The sequence below is a fragment of the Pyrus communis genome, chromosome 3 (genome assembly GCF_963583255.1).
Source record: "Pyrus communis chromosome 3, drPyrComm1.1, whole genome shotgun sequence".
In the NCBI taxonomy this organism is placed as follows: Eukaryota; Viridiplantae; Streptophyta; class Magnoliopsida; order Rosales; family Rosaceae; genus Pyrus; species Pyrus communis.
In genome coordinates this window covers 288,521-306,571 of record NC_084805.1, presented here as the reverse complement: position 1 = coordinate 306,571, position 18,051 = coordinate 288,521, and the positions used below count along the sequence as shown (strand labels likewise).

The following is an 18,051-nucleotide window of genomic DNA, read 5'->3' as shown; positions in this document are numbered from 1 at the left end:
ATTTTGTTGGTCAGAGAGGAGGCATGCGCGAGCTGAAACTTCACTTTGTCTCAGCGTTGAGCGCACAATAATGGAATAAAAATGAATATTTTCTTTTTCAAATAAAAGTTTAGTTGATTACTTCCAAAGGTCACAGCAATACTGCCTGTTTTGCAGCCATATCCTTTTTTCTTTTTTTTTTTATTTTATTTGGGAACTTTGCTAAGTTACTGTTGGGACCAAATTAAGTCAATACGACTGTTTGGCTATCTACAGTGTTTCTTGCAACGACGAGGAGGAGGAGGAGGTGATGGCTATGGATAAGTTGAAGGGACACCTGTTTTATTATATTTTTAAACATGTAAGATTTTGTTGAGACAATATGATATGACATGGCTCAGGCATCTGACTCAAGGGAGGGATGAAAGATGGTTGTTTAAATATGGTGGTATAAGCTATAAACCCATGAAACTGAACTCTCTCCTCATATGACCAAGCATCTGACTCGGCCAATCGCTCTCTACGACTATGATGACTTGCAAGCCGTTACGTTCCGCCCTCCGTCTTGCTTTCTCTCCCATGTCACGAGTAAATCGATATCTACACATAATGCACAAGCAAAATTAAAACAAGTGATAACAAGCACAAAATACAAAATCTTAACACAAACATAATCCCAGAGGAAAATCCTCACATTATAGTCATTTTTTGTCTAGGAGGAGAAGAAACGAGATTCGATAGGGTCCCCCAGCTCTCAATATCTAGCAAGCGAAACATCCTCCTCACTAGCGCCTCGCCTTGCGTCACGACGTCTCTTCGTATTAAGATGTCGCATGACAAGCATTGAGAAAATCTCACTTGTATTCATTTTTTTTTCTTTTTCAATTTTGATCTCATTTATCAACATAGTTTATTGTTTCAAAGTACAAATTCATCATTTAGGGCTTCGACTTTAGGTTTTTATTATTTCAGAGTAAAAATTCATCATTTAGAGCCTTGACTTTAGGGTTTTTTCTTTTGGCCTACCAAAAGTTGTGTGTTTAAAGGGAGTTTGGACGCAAGTGGGTTTTAACCACAGTGGTAGAAATATATCGTGCTCTTGCATAACAGTGTGAATTTGACCTTGTCGATGGTTAATCTAACATCTAACTTAAAAACGCTATCACCAAATTTACTCCAAGTTAAGGATCCATGGAGGGTAAGAAAATAAGTATAAAACCTCGATACTATCACACATCAAACAAATCGTAATTACATTTGGACAAATGGTTTAGATTAATGTGTGGGTTTAGGGTTTAGGAGAGCTTGACATTTCTTCCCCTAAACCCTAAACCCTCCTAAACCATCAGACAAATGCATGTCATGTAGATTAATGTGTATTTAGGAGAGATTATGGAGGGACAATACATTAAAGAGATCACCTTGGTTTTTCAGAAAGTCTCCCAAAATATTTGCTCGAGCAATTAGCGGAGCAAAATATCTTCATAAAAATAATTGGTGGGAAGGTTGACTTAAATTTGTGGCTTGTATGCACCATTTGCAATCAGAAAAATGTGGACATTTTTTGTGTAAATATTTTATAGTTTGCTTGGTCCTGTAGCGAGGGATTTTCTTCAATGTTTATTCGTAGGTTTTGTACTGGGTTTGCAATTGCAGGTTGATGTCGTTCGTTGTGGTTCATCGTGTTTTTCACGGTGGAGATTGGTGGATTGCTCGGTGTGGAGGACAAAAACTTTGGTGTTGCGCAGATATTTATCATTGTGACCGAAACACGAGTTATACACCATGTGTTTTTATACAAGTGGTGAAAAATTTTATGTCACGTTATTAATTTTTCAACACGCATATCCGACTATATGTATAATAAAATGTGGTGTATCATCCCATGTTTTGATCATACTGAAAAATCTTTCGAAGTTGAGAAAGACTATGACTGATGTGTCTTTTGGTATAATCAAAAGGGCAAAAATAAAAGAATACGAAGGTTTTAATTGATTTTTTTTAAAGAAAATCTTAATGAAACACCCCGATTCTTTCCAAACTTGCCTATAAAACTTGCTTTATAGGCGAGTCTGCCTAGCAAATCTCAAAGTAATTTATAACGTCTGTGGAGCAATTAGCAGAACGCAATTAGTAAAGGGAAATAAATAGACTATACGAGAAAAAGAAAGAAGAAAAAAATATAAATATAAAAGGAGTCAGTTTAGACCAACTCCAAAAGAGACGTCAAATATGGTAAACAGGATTAAAAGACATTCAGGTGTTCTCTGATGAATATGCCGTCATATATGATGTGGCATGTGAGTCATTTGACTCCTTGCTTTCTGGCTGTCTTTTTTAACAACAAACAAAGGAGTCAAATATATTTAATTGAATTTTTTAAGACACGAGTCCCATTAACAATCAATAGAATAAAAACTACAACTATTTTTTTAATTAATGTAACTCTAGGCTCAATAAAATAAATATTTGACACATCCATTGGAAAATAAGAGAATTTAGCACTCATATTCAATTTGCCATATCAGCCATCAAATAAAATTTTATATTTGACATCTCCTTTGAAGATGCTTATATTTACCAAAAACGAAACGATGTGTCAAGCTTAGAATTAAATGATGAGAAAAAATTCAACGCGAAAGCCGTTGGATCAAATTCTACTAATATATATCAACGATCCGGATACTAATTTGGAGGAGGTGCGGTTTGGTTGTGTTTAAGAGTCATACTTAATGCTCAGAACTCTTTACGGCCGCTTTAAAAGCAGAGCCAAAGTACATCCGAAGGAAAAAGGCAGCATGAGCGTTCCTCGGTCGTAATCTAATCCGAAGGAAAACGGCAGTATGAGCATGTGGAAGATTAAGATACACATCATCCGACTGCGTACTAATATGCGTGCATGTTTTTTGATATGAAATAAGAAAGAGTTCTTCAAATCTTTCATGATTTCTTCAGATTTTCTTGTTTAATATCAAAGGATATGTGTAATCCACCCCAAGCCGAGGCTTCAAAATTTCCATACTATATTTTGGTAGCAGCTGTTGTCATCTCTATTTGTTAAGTAGATTATTTCATTGGTATGTTTTTCTGTATATTTATAATATATTGTCCTCCTATAATTTTTTTTCTGTTTCATCAATTTCTTTTTCGAATCTTGTCCTCTTATTTCATCAGTGTTTTCTCACTATGTTTGAGGTTTTTGTTCCTGCTATTATGAATGATTTGAATCTTCGTGAAGATTCTGGGACTCCAATGAATTTGGCACTACACACATTGCCCTAATTTTGGGCAATTACATATTCATAGCAACTGATTCTCGATTAACTTCTACAGATATGGTAACTGTCAATAAGTTATGCTCTCTGTTTGATCTGGTTATTGGGTTTTTAATAATTTGTTTAGAGAACGAGTAAGTCTTCAAAATTTATAAATATGTTTCTAACCTGTGTGATAGTAGAGCTTTTGAAACCGTGAACAAAGAGTCATGAAACTTTTAAGATTAATAAATAAACAAAACAAAACATACCGATTTGTCAAATCCACAAATAAAACAACACGAATTCAAATACTTATATCTAAACTTGATAGTATCATAATCAGTTCGATTAGGATTTAACCCCAACTTTTTACGAGCCTATTCCATTTGATTTAGCAAATTTGAACGTGCCACTTTAACAACTTCATACGCATCAAGAATTTGATTTTCAGCTCTGCATTTAGCGACATATTTCTTCAACCCTCTAAAAACAGACTTACCACCACACATCGTACCATACATGTTTGGAGCATATTTATGAATCTTCAAGAAGTACTCGTTCTCTAAACAAATTATTTAATAAAAACCAGATCAAACAAAGAGCCTAACTTACGGTTACCATATCCATAGAAGTTAACCTAGAATCGGTTGCTATGAATATGTAATTGCCCAAAATTAGGAAAATATTTGTAGCGTCAAATTCATCAGAGTCCCCAGGATCTTCAAGAAAATTCAAACCATCCATCATAGTAGGAACAAAGACCTCAGACATAGTGAGAAACATAAGAGAAAGATTGAAAAAATAAAAACACTGATGAAATAAGAGGAAAAGATTCAAAAAAGAAAAAAATTATAAGAAGACAATATACTATAAATACACAGAAAAATTACAAGAGAAAAACATACTAGTAAAGAATAGTCTACTTAACAAATATAGATGACAACGACTGTTAACAAAATATAGACAAGTTTTTGTACCAGAGGAACCCAAATCTTTGAGATACAAAGTTCATCCAACATAGAAGGAACATAAACATTCGACATACTGACATTTAAAGGAAAATCGTTGAAATACACAAGACATTTTTACAGAATCAGTAAGCAACGACAAGAAAGCCAAATGGATCAAAAAACCTATTTATGAAACACAAAATTTAAAAGAGGAGAAAATACCTGCCTAGAGAATTAGAAAATGGAATTGAATGACAGTCTACATCCCCGAATAGACTTTCTCCTCTTTTAACTTTTGTGTTTCAAAAATGGAATTGAATGGCAGATATTTTCTCCTCTTTTAACTTTTGGGTTTTCATAAATAGGGTTATCAATCCGTTTGGCTTTCTTGTCTTTGCTTATTGATTCTGTAAAAATGTCTTTTTTATTTCCGTGATTTTTTTCTATATCTTAGTATGTCGAATGTTTATGTTCCTCCCATGTTGGATGAACTTTGTATTCTCAAAGATTTTGGTTACTTTGGCACTACAATACTAGTTTATATTTTGGTAGAAGTAGTTGTCATCTCTAATTGCTAAGTAGACTATTCTTCATTAATATGTTGTCTCTTGTAATTTTTCCATGTGTTTATAGTATATTGTTCTCTTATAATTTTTTTCTGTTTTATCAATTTCTTTTTCGAATCTTGTCCTCTTATTTCATCAGTGTTTTTATTTTTTTCATTCTTTCTCTTATGTTTCTCACTATGTCTGAGGTATTTGTTCCTACTATAATGGATGGTTTGAATTTTTTTGAAGATCCTGGGGACTCTGATGAATTTGACGCTACAAATATTTTCCTAATTTTGGGCAATTACATATTCATAGTAACCGATTCTAGGTTAACTTCTATGGATATGGTAACCATAAGTTACGCTCTGTTTGATCTGGTTTTTATTAAATAATTTGTTTAGAGAACGAGTACTTCTTGAAGATTCATAAATATGCTCCAAACATGTATGGTACGATGTGTGGTGGTAAGTCTGTTTTTAGAGGGTTGAAGAAATATGTTGCTAAACGTAAAGCTGAAAATCAAATTCTTGATAAGTACGAAGTTGCTAAAGTGGCACGTTCAAATTTGCTGAATTAAATGGAATAGGCCCATAAAAAGTTGGAGTCAAATCCTAATCGAACCGATCCTGATACTATCAAGTTCAGATATAAGTATTTGAATTCATGTTGCTTTATTTGTGGATTTGACAAATCGGTATGTTTTGTTTTATTAATTCGTTTGTTTATTTATTAATCTTAAACTTTCATGACTCTTTGTTCACGGTTTCTAGGTTCCGAAAGCTTACAGCATGAGTCTTGTCAGTCCATAAGTGTTGATGTTTCCATAACTTCTGAACATCGTAATTGTGGCTTTCTAGGTTCTGGCTCCACCTTAGCTAGGGATTTTATTGTAAACATCCAATTACGATGTTCAGAAGTTATGGAAACATCCAACACTTATGGACTGACAAGACTCATGCTGTAAGCTTTCGGAACCTAGAAACCGTGAACAAAGAGTCATGAAAGTTTAAGATTAATAAATAAACAAACGAATTAATAAAACAAAACATACCGATTTGTCAAATCCACAAATAAAGCAACATGAATTCAAATACTTATATCTGAACTTGATAGTATCAGGATCGGTTCGATTAGGATTTGACTCCAACTTTTTATGGGCCTATTCCATTTGATTCAGCAAATTTGAACGTGCCACTTTAGCAACTTCGTACTTATCAAGAATTTGATTTTCAGCTTTACGTTTAGCAACATATTTCTTCAACCCTCTAAAAACAGACTTACCACCACACATCGTACCATACATGTTTGGAGCATATTTATGAATCTTGAAGAAGTACTCGTTCTCTAAACAAATTATTTAATAAAAACCAGATCAAACAGAGAGCGTAACTTATGGTTACCATATCCATAGAAGTTAACCTAGAATCGGTTGCTATGAATATGTAATTGCCCAAAATTAGGAAAATATTTGTAGCGTCAAATTCATCAAAGTCCCCAGGATCTTCAAGAAAATTCAAACCATCCATCATAGTAGGAACAAATACCTCAGACATAGTGAGAAACATAAGAGAAAGATTGAAATAAAATGAAAAAATAAAAACACTGATGAAATAAGAGGACAAGATTCGAAAAAGAAATTGATAAAACAGAAAAAAATTATAAGAGAACAATATACTATAAACACATGGAAAAATTACAAGAGACAACATATTAATGAAGAATAGTCTACTTAGCAATTAGAGATGACAACTACTTCTACCAAAATATAAACTAGTATTGTAGTGCCAAAGTAACCAAAATCTTTGAGAATACAAAGTTCATCCAACATGGGAGGAACATAAACATTCGACATACTAAGATATAGAAAAAAATCACGGAAATAAAAAAGACATTTTTACAGAATCAATAAGCAAAGACAAGAAAGCCAAACGGATTGATAACCCTATTTATGAAAACCCAAAAGTTAAAAGAGGAGAAAATATCTGCCATTCAATTCCATTTTTGAAACACAAAAGTTAAAAGAGGAGAAAGTCTATTCGGGGATGTAGACTGTCATTCAATTCCATTTTCTAATTCTCTAGGCAGGTATTTTCTCCTCTTTTAAATTTTGTGTTTCATAAATAGGTTTTTTGATCCATTTGGCTTTCTTGTCGTTGCTTACTGATTCTGTAAAAATGTCTTGTGTATTTCAACGATTTTCCTTTAAATGTCAGTATGTCGAATGTTTATGTTCCTTCTATGTTGGATGAACTTTGTATCTCAAAGATTTGGGTTCCTCTGGTACAAAAACTTGTCTATATTTTGTTAACAGTCGTTGTCATCTATATTTGTTAAGTAGACTATTCTTTACTAGTATGTTTTTCTCTTGTAATTTTTCTGTGTATTTATAGTATATTGTCTTCTTATAATTTTTTTCTTTTTTGAATCTTTTCCTCTTATTTCATCAGTGTTTTTATTTTTTCAATCTTTCTCTTATGTTTCTCACTATGTCTGAGGTCTTTGTTCCTACTATGATGGATGGTTTGAATTTTCTTGAAGATCCTGGGGACTCTGATGAATTTGACGCTACAAATATTTTCCTAATTTTGGGCAATTACATATTCATAGCAACCGATTCTAGGTTAACTTCTATGGATATGGTAACCGTAAGTTAGGCTCTTTGTTTGATCTGGTTTTTATTAAATAATTTGTTTAGAGAACGAGTACTTCTTGAAGATTCATAAATATGCTCCAAACATGTATGGTACGATGTGTGGTGGTAAGTCTGTTTTTAGAGGATTGAAGAAATATGTCGCTAAATGCAGAGCTGAAAATCAAATTCTTGATGCGTATGAAGTTGTTAAAGTGGCACGTTCAAATTTGCTGAATCAAATGGAATAGGCTCGTAAAAAGTTGGGGTTAAATCCTAATCGAACTGATTATGATACTATCAAGTTCAGATATAAGTATTTGAATTCATGTTGCTTTATTTGTGGATTTGACAAATCGGTATGTTTTGTTTTATTAATTCGTTTGTTTATTTATTAATCTTAAACTTTCATGACTCTTTGTTCACGGTTTCTAGGTTCCGAAAGCTTACAGCATGAGTCTTGTCAGTCCATAAGTGTTGGATGTTTCCATAACTTCTGAACATCGTAATTGTGGCTTTCTAGGTTCTGGCTCCACCTTAGCTAGGGATTTTATTGTAAAATCTCAAAAAAAATTGTTGCAAGTGATTTTCTTAGTTTTTATGGACCAGTAGATGACCACTGATTTCACTTCAGAATAGTTAAAAATAAATACACTTAATTTTTTGAGTAATTATGCAATCAAACTTTTCTGAACAAATACACTGCAAGTAAATCAACACACTGTATGCAGTGAGACAATACAAAAAAATGATTACCTAGGTTCTTAGATGTTTTAGCTAATAAGCAGAGCTAATAATAAGCAAGCAAGAAATTGATATTTCAAAATTCCATGGCTTTCGGCAAGTACTTACTAAATTTGACAGCAAGACTGTTCATCCTCCCCAACTCCTTCATAACTCCCATAAGAGAAATTTTCACGCGGCCTCTTTCCAGTGGCTGCAAACAAAATATCAAATTTAAAAACGAAATCCAAAAGCATAGCAAATAGTCTGGGTCACTCTCGAGTTTGGGTGCGGAGCTTATCCCTAATCTTCTCACCAGAAAAGAACATCAAAAAATTAATCGGAGTTCTCAAAAAATACAATTCCTGATTACCTGCTATTGGAAACAAATAATAAATATACAGGGAGTTTTATAGAAAATTACAAAATAATTCAATTGCAAGCAATTTAATAAAAATTTGCAGAGGGAAAAAAAAAAAACTCAAAATCTTGGTAAAATTAAGAACAAAATTTACCGAACACTTCTCATAATATTTCATCCAAAACCATCCAACCAACTGTTCTTAAGTAATCATTTGAATGTCTCCATAATTTTTCTCAGCAACCAATCATAAGGTAATTTTGTGAAGAAAGACTGTAAATTTGGCTAACCTTCCCATGAGGCTCTCCATGGCTGAACTTTCCCACAACCAATTGCTTATCTAATACAATGAAAGTCTGCTCTGCAAAAACCATTTTCAACTCTTCAATCATTCACCAAACCACTAATACAATCACACAAAATACCCTCAATCATTTGTCAAAACTAGATTGAACCCCTTTTATAATTTTCCTGAAAGATCAAACCTTCAATATCAGATTCCATAATCAAATATGATACTATTCCTCTTTCTCTCTCTCTAAACTCTTTGTTAAAACCCAATTATCTCATGGTCAGATTTTTGCTTACTTGCAAAGATGTCTTTAACTTCCTCTAATTATTCACATTGTCTCATACTTACTCTCTGATATCTACTTAATCAGAAAGCTATGACAATAATACAACACACATTCTTTGGAATTTCGATATGGATATAAATGCGAACTATTTTATTTTTTCAGTTAATCTTTTTTCTTAAGAACTCAAAACACACACATTCGGTCTCATCGAAACGTAACGGGGATATTAATTTTTCAGTGATGTTTCAAGTGTGATTACAAATCCCACATACAGTTGTCTTCATGACCCCTCCCCCGGGGGGGGGGGGGGGGGGAACAATTTTTTACCATGTACCTAATAAATCATGGTATTACTTTCAAAAAATAACACATATATACCCAGCCCCATAAGGGTCAATAGGTCTCAGTTGCATATAAGGGGTGAAAGATAATTATGCATAAGGCAACTGAAACACGTTCAATTATTATTTTTGTGATAAACTGCCAATGGATTGCCAACCAACATATTTTACATACAATATTTTGATAACATCGCGCGGGCATTGCCTAGAAACAGCATACATAATTCAAGGTTATATGAAAACCTATGCCATAATGAATTGAGCAGGAAAATAAGCACTTCCTCATATGAGACCTTATTAAACTGGAATTATACTAATACACCAGGAAATAGATAGACATTATGGAGAGCAGGTAAATGAACTCAACGCCCCAACAAAAAGCCTACAACACCAATTGCAGAAACACCTTTACTTCTTAAAGCTTCAATTACCACTTTTGCATATTCGATTTCTTTTGGCTTGTCGATATGAAAACATGAGGATTTGGAGGAAAGAAAAGTTCAACAATTAATCATTCAAATTAGCGGAAAACAATTACAATGTAAAATTAACCCAAAAACTTATAAACAAACATCAGAGAGTCAGAGCTCATTCATGTGAAAGTAGAGTCAGCTCAACATTTAACCCCCTTTTGAGTAAACAATTAGTGTCTTAAACATAATTCCAAGTAGTAAGATAAAACAATTAGTGTCTTAAACTGCTCATCCATTTGCTAATAAAGAATTAGAGTAAACAACAGAGGGAATTAGCTGAATAACCTTCGTTGGCCAACATTGAATAACATTCAACATCCAAAAATATCTCAAGTTTTGAATGAAATTCGTCGAGATGATAAAAGAGAGAACCAGAAACTAATGAGATATAAATAAACATGCAACTTGAAAACCATACCACAATTCTGGCTCGCACACATAGAGTGCACAAAATTTTTGAAAACCTGGTCACCCATGTGAAAGAAAATATAGAAATTGTAACCGAGTATGTAATAAACTGAAAGGGGAAAGCAAATGAGAGAACTATACCACTCTTTCTGGAATTAAGCAGAGACAAAGGCTGAAATCAGGAGACAGCATTGCCATCAGTGCCTGCACATCAATACAACACTCATAAACATTTAACACACTTCTTATTTACAACTAAAAGAAATGTTCCAAAGCAGCAAGATTCAGTACACACCTTAACCAAGATGCGAGAAACAATTTGGGTGCTCTCCCCAGCCAACTTGCCAGCGTCCATGTGGTCAACTGACCAACTTTAACCCACTGTCGATCCGCCCCTGTGTAGGGGTAGGTCTTATGTTCAATATATTGCAAAAGGGGAAGATTCCATTGCAAGAGCTCCCTAAAATCAAACTAAAACATGCAATTGTACCTAAAAGGGGAAAGCAGCTAGGAAAAGACATAAAATTTCACAATGTAGTTTAGATATTGAGTAGGCATAGAGCCTGAAGTTTGTTTCCACTTCAACAAATCTGAACAAAAAAGTGAGTAAAAAATTCGTAAGTAGCATGTATGGATGCACATTAGTTTTCTTGATGATATGGAATTAGTTGTGGAATAACCGATTAGAGACAAAGCTAGAATGAGTACAAATAAGCTAACTAAAAGATTAGAAGCTACGTTAGTAGGTATAAACCAACTGTCTTTCCTTCCCTGGATAAGTACACAAAAAGATAGAAATTTAAAACTTGGGGTCAGGAAATGGTTAAACTGTCATCTGGGAAATTATTACCAATTTAGTGCACATTATACCAAAAATAAATCACAAAAGTATAACCTGCTGAAGTTTGATCAGTCCCAAATCTGCAAGATCCTTGACCATATTCTTTTGCCTCTCATTCAATGTATTTATGTTATATGCCTAACACACAAAAAAGAGAACAGAATCAAGAGGTGAGAGATTAATTCCAGGTAGAAAGTTTCCATATGGAAGAAAACACTTTCCTACAAAAGAAATAAAAAAGTGAATACTATGAAAAGTTCTTATGGCAACATTTACTGCAGCACTATTCATATTTTAGTCGGAAATAACTATAAGCCAAAAAAAATATGGGGGAATCCAATAAAGCATATGCTACTGCAAGAGAATAGTCATGTATAAAGAGCATATAACTAATACCTCGCCATTAACATGAAAACTAAGTTCTACCAGGAATGAAATCAAATCTGCAGACTCTAATCCACGCTCCTGCGCCAAAAAGGAGGAGAGACCAACATAGCTACTGTGAAGGAAAAAAAAACACAAAATATCAAAACAACATCAAAAGTTACAAACTTGCAGAATCCCAAGTTACACTTTCCCAAATTCATCAAGACAATTTCTTAACTAATGTAACTTCTCTAGTTTTCGTAAAAATATTAACTTGGGTAAAATCATATTCCACAAAATTAGAAATTGGGGAGTGAAATTAAACACCAAAATTTCACAGGGGAGACTTACCATTATATATGCAGGCAGTGAAATCAAAACCTTCTTCCGCCATGGAAGTCAAATGTGATGTTTGAACTGAAAAGCTATAAGTTGGCATCCCCATCTTCAATACATCCCTTGGGAACAATCGAAGTTGTATCTGCACCAAAATCAGCAAACACAAATCATCAAATCACATTCTATAGATACATACATATAAATTTATAAGTGTATGTATAGGCATAGTGAGAATGTACGGAAGGTTAAGGGTTAAGCTTGGAGGCTCTGAGAGTGAAAGGGCAGGCGGCGAACTGGAGAAGCTAAAACCGCTCGGCGGCGTAGTTAGCCTTGCAATACGACTTGTCGGCGGTGTCAAAGCGACATGGGCACGAAGTCGGAAGTGGACAGGTGGTTCTTGAACTCCTCCAGGAACTCGGGAAAATTGGACTTCGTCACTTCCTTCACGGCCCATTTCTTTAAGACATTGGTGGTGGTGGTACTGAGAAAACGGCGCTGTATTAGTGGAGGCAGAGATGCACTCCGTGCCCTGAACTCGTCGATGTCGTTGAACGAACTCAACTCCCTCACCTTCATAATCCTCGTCATGGTCGTCGCCGAAGCCGACGAACTTCACTCTCAGTCGAACACAGCCGTCCTTCACTATCAGGACGTCGTACCAGGCGTCGCCCAAGCCAGACCTGAACTCGACCGCCATCCCAACTCCCGCCCACTCCCCCTCTCTCTGTACCTCTGCAATCCCTAGTCACAGGGCCCTAGCCATTTCGGCTGGTATATGCGACGAATCTGAAGGCGGAGCATGGAGCTGCAAGCTGTCAAGGAGTTCGCCTAACCCCAAAATCGCGCTCTCTCTCTCTCTCTCTCTTCCCAAATCGAGCATCACCACTAAATCCCCGCTCTTTCTCTCCCTCGAATCGTACACCCCCTGTGACTCTGTCTGCCTGCAAGCCGCATGCCTTCCTCTCACCAAATCCCTATCTCTCTCTCCCTCCCTCCCTCTCTCTCTTCTCTCTCTGCTCGCTCGCTCTCTCGCTCTCTCTCCCGATGGCATGGTGTCACCGAGTACTACTGCAGCTTTATAAAGAAAGGAAATGAAAGTGTCTAACCCACCCAATCCGTTCGAAGCCCTACAGACTAAAATGACCATCGCACCCCTGCCCTTCCACGATTATCAACACGCGGCATGAAGATCAGCGGTAGAAAGAGATAGTGGCAGCCTCGTAAATAAAGTGATATTCGAACTCAAACACTGTTCATTTCTCGCAATTAAAAAGCCTTCTTGACCAAAGTAATAAGTAATTTTTGTTTTTTCTCTTGTGAAAATATTTGGAATTTTCTGAGCTTTTATTGAGTATAGTTTTATTATTATCTCAGGGCTAAGCAGATTGATAAGTTTGAAATGAGTTTTTTTGTTTTGTGGGGGGAGGGGGAGATTGAAAGCTTTGATGATTTTTCTAAAACTGTCTTACTAAGAGCTTTAGGGGTGTATTCCATTGAAAATTTGAGAAATTTAAATGGGTTTATAAATTCATGGATTTTTATGGAATTTAATTGATTTGTAGAGATTCCATATAAAATTTTGATTCAATTCTCTCGAAATCTCATGAGAAGATGTGAGATTTGTGGATGCTTAAAATACGCTACGAAATCTCTATTCCTCAACTTTCTTAAATTCTTTAAAATTAATTTTTAATTGAATACACTTGGAATGTTATAAACTTCTTTAAAATCCTAATTGAATACATCCGAATTTCTAAGGATTTTAATAAACTATCTTAAAATTCTAATTGAATGCAACTTGAATTTCAGAGAATCACTTAAAATCTTGGTTGAATACCCCTAAATTCATTAAAAAAATAAAAATCCCTCAAAATCCCAATTTAATTCATTCCCCTTGGTTTTTGCAAACATGAGTGTTTCACAGGTGGTGACTTCTGTGGTTAGTTGTTACTTTTGTTGTTATTGTAATTTTTTAAATTTATTTTTTATGTAATTTGATTTATTTATTTTGTCAGTGCAAAGGAGATGACATTTTCGGGAACCAAGGAGATTTGATTGGTGTTCCAAACGTGGGAATTCAAGTTAATGAGAAATTTTTCATTGTGATTGGAATATAAATGGTACACCACGTGTTTTTATATAAGTAGTAGGAAATTTACCTTTTAACTTTTTAACACACATATCTCACTATCTGTATAGTAACACATGATGTACCATCATGTGTTCTGGTTACATTAATGAGCGGGAGTAGTTAATTTTAAATTCCATTTTTCTCGTCACCAAATAAGAATATTACTTGAGAGGTTAGTCTATGTTATTTTCCCTTAAAGCGTTAAATCAAAACATCCAGCATGTCATCATTATTTCCTTCGTGTGGCTCTTCGGGTCTCTCATCCCCTAGGATATTTTCTTAGGATGGCTTTTCGGGTCTCCCATCCCCTAGGAAACATGTTGGGGTGTTCTTAGGGGTGGTTCGGTATGGGATACCATACCAAAACTAGTATCCCGAATCCCAAACCAAAATTTTTTGGGATGGGAATTTGAAGACCAATCCCAAACCAAATTTTCGGGAATCCCAAAATATTTTCGGGATTTTGGGACAAATCGGAAATCCCAAATTGAAATATGAAATTATGAATTGTTCTTCAAATATATAATTCAAGAATACATTCATGAACTAGGAATTTCATTTCATTCACACTACCATTTAATTGAACACTGGCATGCCTGACTGTTTTTATCATAGTCAAAATTCAAATTAATTAAACCATTTTTGCAATCTGTTGAGAGACAAAAGAATCAAGTCTTCTGAAATCATCAACCATGGCAGCAGCAATAATAAAATCCACATGAATATCAAACAGAACATGAAAAATATGCAAGGTGTAGGGCATTCCAGGTTGCAGAGCATGAATTAGAAACTACTGGCATCAATTATAAAAGAATAATATATATATATATGTATAAATATATATATATAATAATTAACATTATATATTTTCGGTTCGGTATGGGATTCCCGAAATATTGAGAAGCCAATCCCGAATCCCATACCGAAATTTTGGGATCGGTTCGGGATAGCATCCCAAAAATTTCGGGAATTTCGGTTTGGAAAATTTTTGGTTTGGGATCGGGATTTTTTCGGTTCGGTTCGGGAATTTTGGGAATTTTTTCCACCTCTAGGTGTTCTCATAAACCTTCTCAGCTTTCCCTCATAAATCTTCTCCATATGATCAAGCTCAACCCCCGATGTAAGACTATTTAATAAGAAAAGTTGGATAGAGATCCCAGTCGGATCTCCCCACCAAATCCCAAGGATTCGGAGATCTGAACCCTTGAAATTTGATCCAACAGCTATAATTATTATCACTTTTAGAAGGATCTCCCTGTTTGTAGCGGTTGGATCAAATTTCAATGATTCGGATTCTTAGGATTTGATGGGGTGAGATTCGACTGGAATCTCTGTTCAGTAAAGTTAACCAAAACCCACACAGCTGAAACGATTCACCCCCACCAAAACCCTCACAAATCTCACGCCTGAAGCTAGTCAGTCTAAAATAATTCATAGTAACAAAAAATCCAATGAGTGTTAATGAGATTTACCATTAGTTTACAACGAGTCATAAATTTGAACTAAGCCACACACATGCCAAGTTTATAACCAGTTTCGCGTTGTTGTTTTTGGTTGGAATTTAACGTTAGAATTTTTAAAGCAGCTTTGTGTTATTTTGCTGTCTCAAAATAATGGGTGCAGTTGTATTGGGCCTGACTGGATGCTAACAGAAGAAATGAAAATCTTTTATCCAACCAAAAAGTAACCCAATTTAAAGGGTAATGCTAGGGAGATTTAATTTGGAGACAAAATTTGCAAACTAAATGACGTGTCACTAATAGGAATGAGCAAATTTATTAACATTTAAGTAATAATTCAATCATTAACTTCTATATCCTTTAGTTTCTAAAATTTTATCTACAAATTTGTTCTCTCTAACATTATCCCAAACTAAATGGCTACTATTTTAGTGGTGATAGTTTCTTTTGTTTATAATTTTAGTTTCCCTAGTATTACTCCAAACTAGCTAATAATTTTAGTGTAAATAGTGGTAGTTTCGGAATTTTACAACAATTGGTTTTCCCTTTTAGTAAGGTATAGAAGATAAGGATAATGTGAGGGAGGAAATGTTAAGAACTTGCTCAACCTAGACAATACAGCAATGGAGAAATGGAATGGAGTAGAAGGGAAGACGACGAGCAAGGAACTCGTGCCTATAATTTTTTTATTAATAAAATTGATATATCTGTTAGAGAAACAACCCAGACATTACTCTATTTAAGTAGCCTTTCCACTCAGATGTGCCAACTTAGCATTCCTTTACATAACTAACTCACTAAAGGACAAACCTTTTTTTAACCAACTAAAATTACAAATAAAAGGAATAAAATGCATTTCCTAACATCACTCCCACCTTAAAATCGACCTTGTCCACAAGGTTCAAAGCTGAAACTTTGGGAACCTGGCGTGGAAATCATCATAATCCTCCCAAGTAGTTGTGCTTTCTTCTTGCCCGACCCACTGTACTAGCAACTGAACACTTGCCTTGTCTCATTTCTTATAAATTCTTCCGGCGATTATTGCCAAAAGTGCATGTAAGGAATGAGAACCTTGCTCCTAAACTTTATCAATCAAGGGTGGCAATGTTGTTACTGGTAGATCCACTTTTCCCAAGTGCCTCTTGAGGTAGCTAACATGAAAAACCGGATGTATTTTTGTCTCTTTAGGCAATTTGAGCTTGTAAGCAACATGTCCCACTCTCTCTAACACTTCATAAGGCCCACATTATTGAGGATGCATCTTGTGATGAACACGTGAAGCCAATGTTTGTAATTGGTATGGCAACAATTTGAGATAGACTAAGAAAACTCCCTTTTAGTCATTTTCTTGTTTGCTTGAACTGTCATTCTATTATGAGCTATTGCTAAGTTAGACCTGAGTACAATGAGCAGCTTATCCCTCTCAATCAACTTTTGTTCCACCAAGTCCATTTTTGCAGTACCTTGCTCATAAGTAGTAACACGAGAATGGGGTACCCGTATACCAATTCAAATGGAGTGAATTTTGAAGAGGTATGATAGGAGGTGTTATAGTTCCATTCGGCCTATAGTAAACATTTAACCCAGTATTTCGATTTATTTCCCACAAAGCACCTTAGTTAGGTCTCAACACACATAGTCACTACCTCAGTTTGCCCGTCACACTGAGGTTGGTTCCCCGAGCTTATGCAAAGTTGGGATCCTTGCAACTTAAAGAACTCCTTCCAAAAAGAGCTTAAAAACAATGGAGCTCTATCACTTACAATTATGGATGGCATTCCATGCAGCTTGAATATGTTATCAACAAACAACTGAGCAACAGTCATGGTAGTGTAGGGATGAGCTAAAGCCAAGAAATAAGCATACTAAATCAACCTATACACAACCACAAAAATGACAGTTTTTCCCTTGCAAGGGGGTAATCCCACAATGAAGTCCATACTTATATTAGTCCAAATTTTCTGAGGAATTGGTAAATGTTGAAGTAGACCTGGAGGAGATAGAGTTTCATACTTGTTTTGTTGGCAAGTATTTCACTCAGAGATGTAGGTCTTAATGCCACCATTCATACTTGGCCAATAAAAACCCCTTTTTAGCCTTTGGTAGGTTTTCAAAACCCATTGGTGTCCTGCTGCATGTGTAGATTGGTACTTAGCCAAAAGCTTAGACTTCCAAGTGGAATTGGGGCTGAGAACTATCTTGGACTTATACTTGAGTAAGCTATTGTTAACATGATAGTGAGCTAACTTATAACCACTGGTTACTCCCTTCCCAAGATCTGTAATCTCTGCCAATTTTTGCTTGATCCAAGCATCCCCTTCATTGTACCTTTTTAACTTATCTAACCAACCAAAATAAGGGTAAGAGATAGCTTGACAACTCATAGAGGAATCAGTGGTCGCATTAGAGCACTGAGTAACATAATCTGTGTCATGTCTTCTAAAGAAAACATCAACAACTATGTTGTCAGCCCCATTTTTTAAGTGAATTTCATAATCAATCCCCATCAATTTGGACACCCACTTTTGTTGGAATACTATGTAAGCCCTTTGGTTAAGGAAATATTTCAAATTGCAGTGATCAGTCTTGATTATGAAGTGCCTACCTTGTAGATAAAACTGCCATTTCTTGACAACATGGACAATCGCAATGAGTTCTCTCTCA

General features: G+C 35.1%; 1 protein-coding gene across 20 annotated transcripts; it reads right to left on the bottom strand.

Moving 5' to 3' along the window:
* Window positions 1-174: 174 nt before the first annotated feature.
* On the bottom strand, window positions 175-12,850 carry LOC137727995 (uncharacterized). Of its 20 annotated transcripts, none has more exons than XR_011067904.1 (9): window positions 12,036-12,850; window positions 11,809-11,938; window positions 11,488-11,590; window positions 10,741-11,229; window positions 10,546-10,645; window positions 10,392-10,454; window positions 8,741-8,811; window positions 8,219-8,303; window positions 2,483-2,799 (listed from the first exon to the last, which is right to left on the bottom strand). XR_011067904.1 is itself a non-coding variant. In XM_068466871.1 (8 exons), the coding sequence occupies exons 4-8, from the start codon at window positions 10,603-10,605 to the stop codon at window positions 2,726-2,728; spliced, it is 348 nt and encodes a 115-aa protein (XP_068322972.1). In that variant the 5' UTR covers window positions 10,606-10,645; window positions 10,741-11,229; window positions 11,488-11,590; window positions 11,809-12,024; the 3' UTR covers window positions 2,442-2,725. The 20 variants fall into 20 exon arrangements, 5 of the variants coding, with proteins under 5 accessions (XP_068322969.1, XP_068322972.1, XP_068322973.1 ...); XR_011067895.1 differs by having other exon boundaries at window positions 10,546-10,840; window positions 11,146-11,229; XR_011067902.1 differs by having other exon boundaries at window positions 10,546-10,710; window positions 11,146-11,229.
* Between the last annotated feature and the right edge of the window lie 5,201 nt (window positions 12,851-18,051).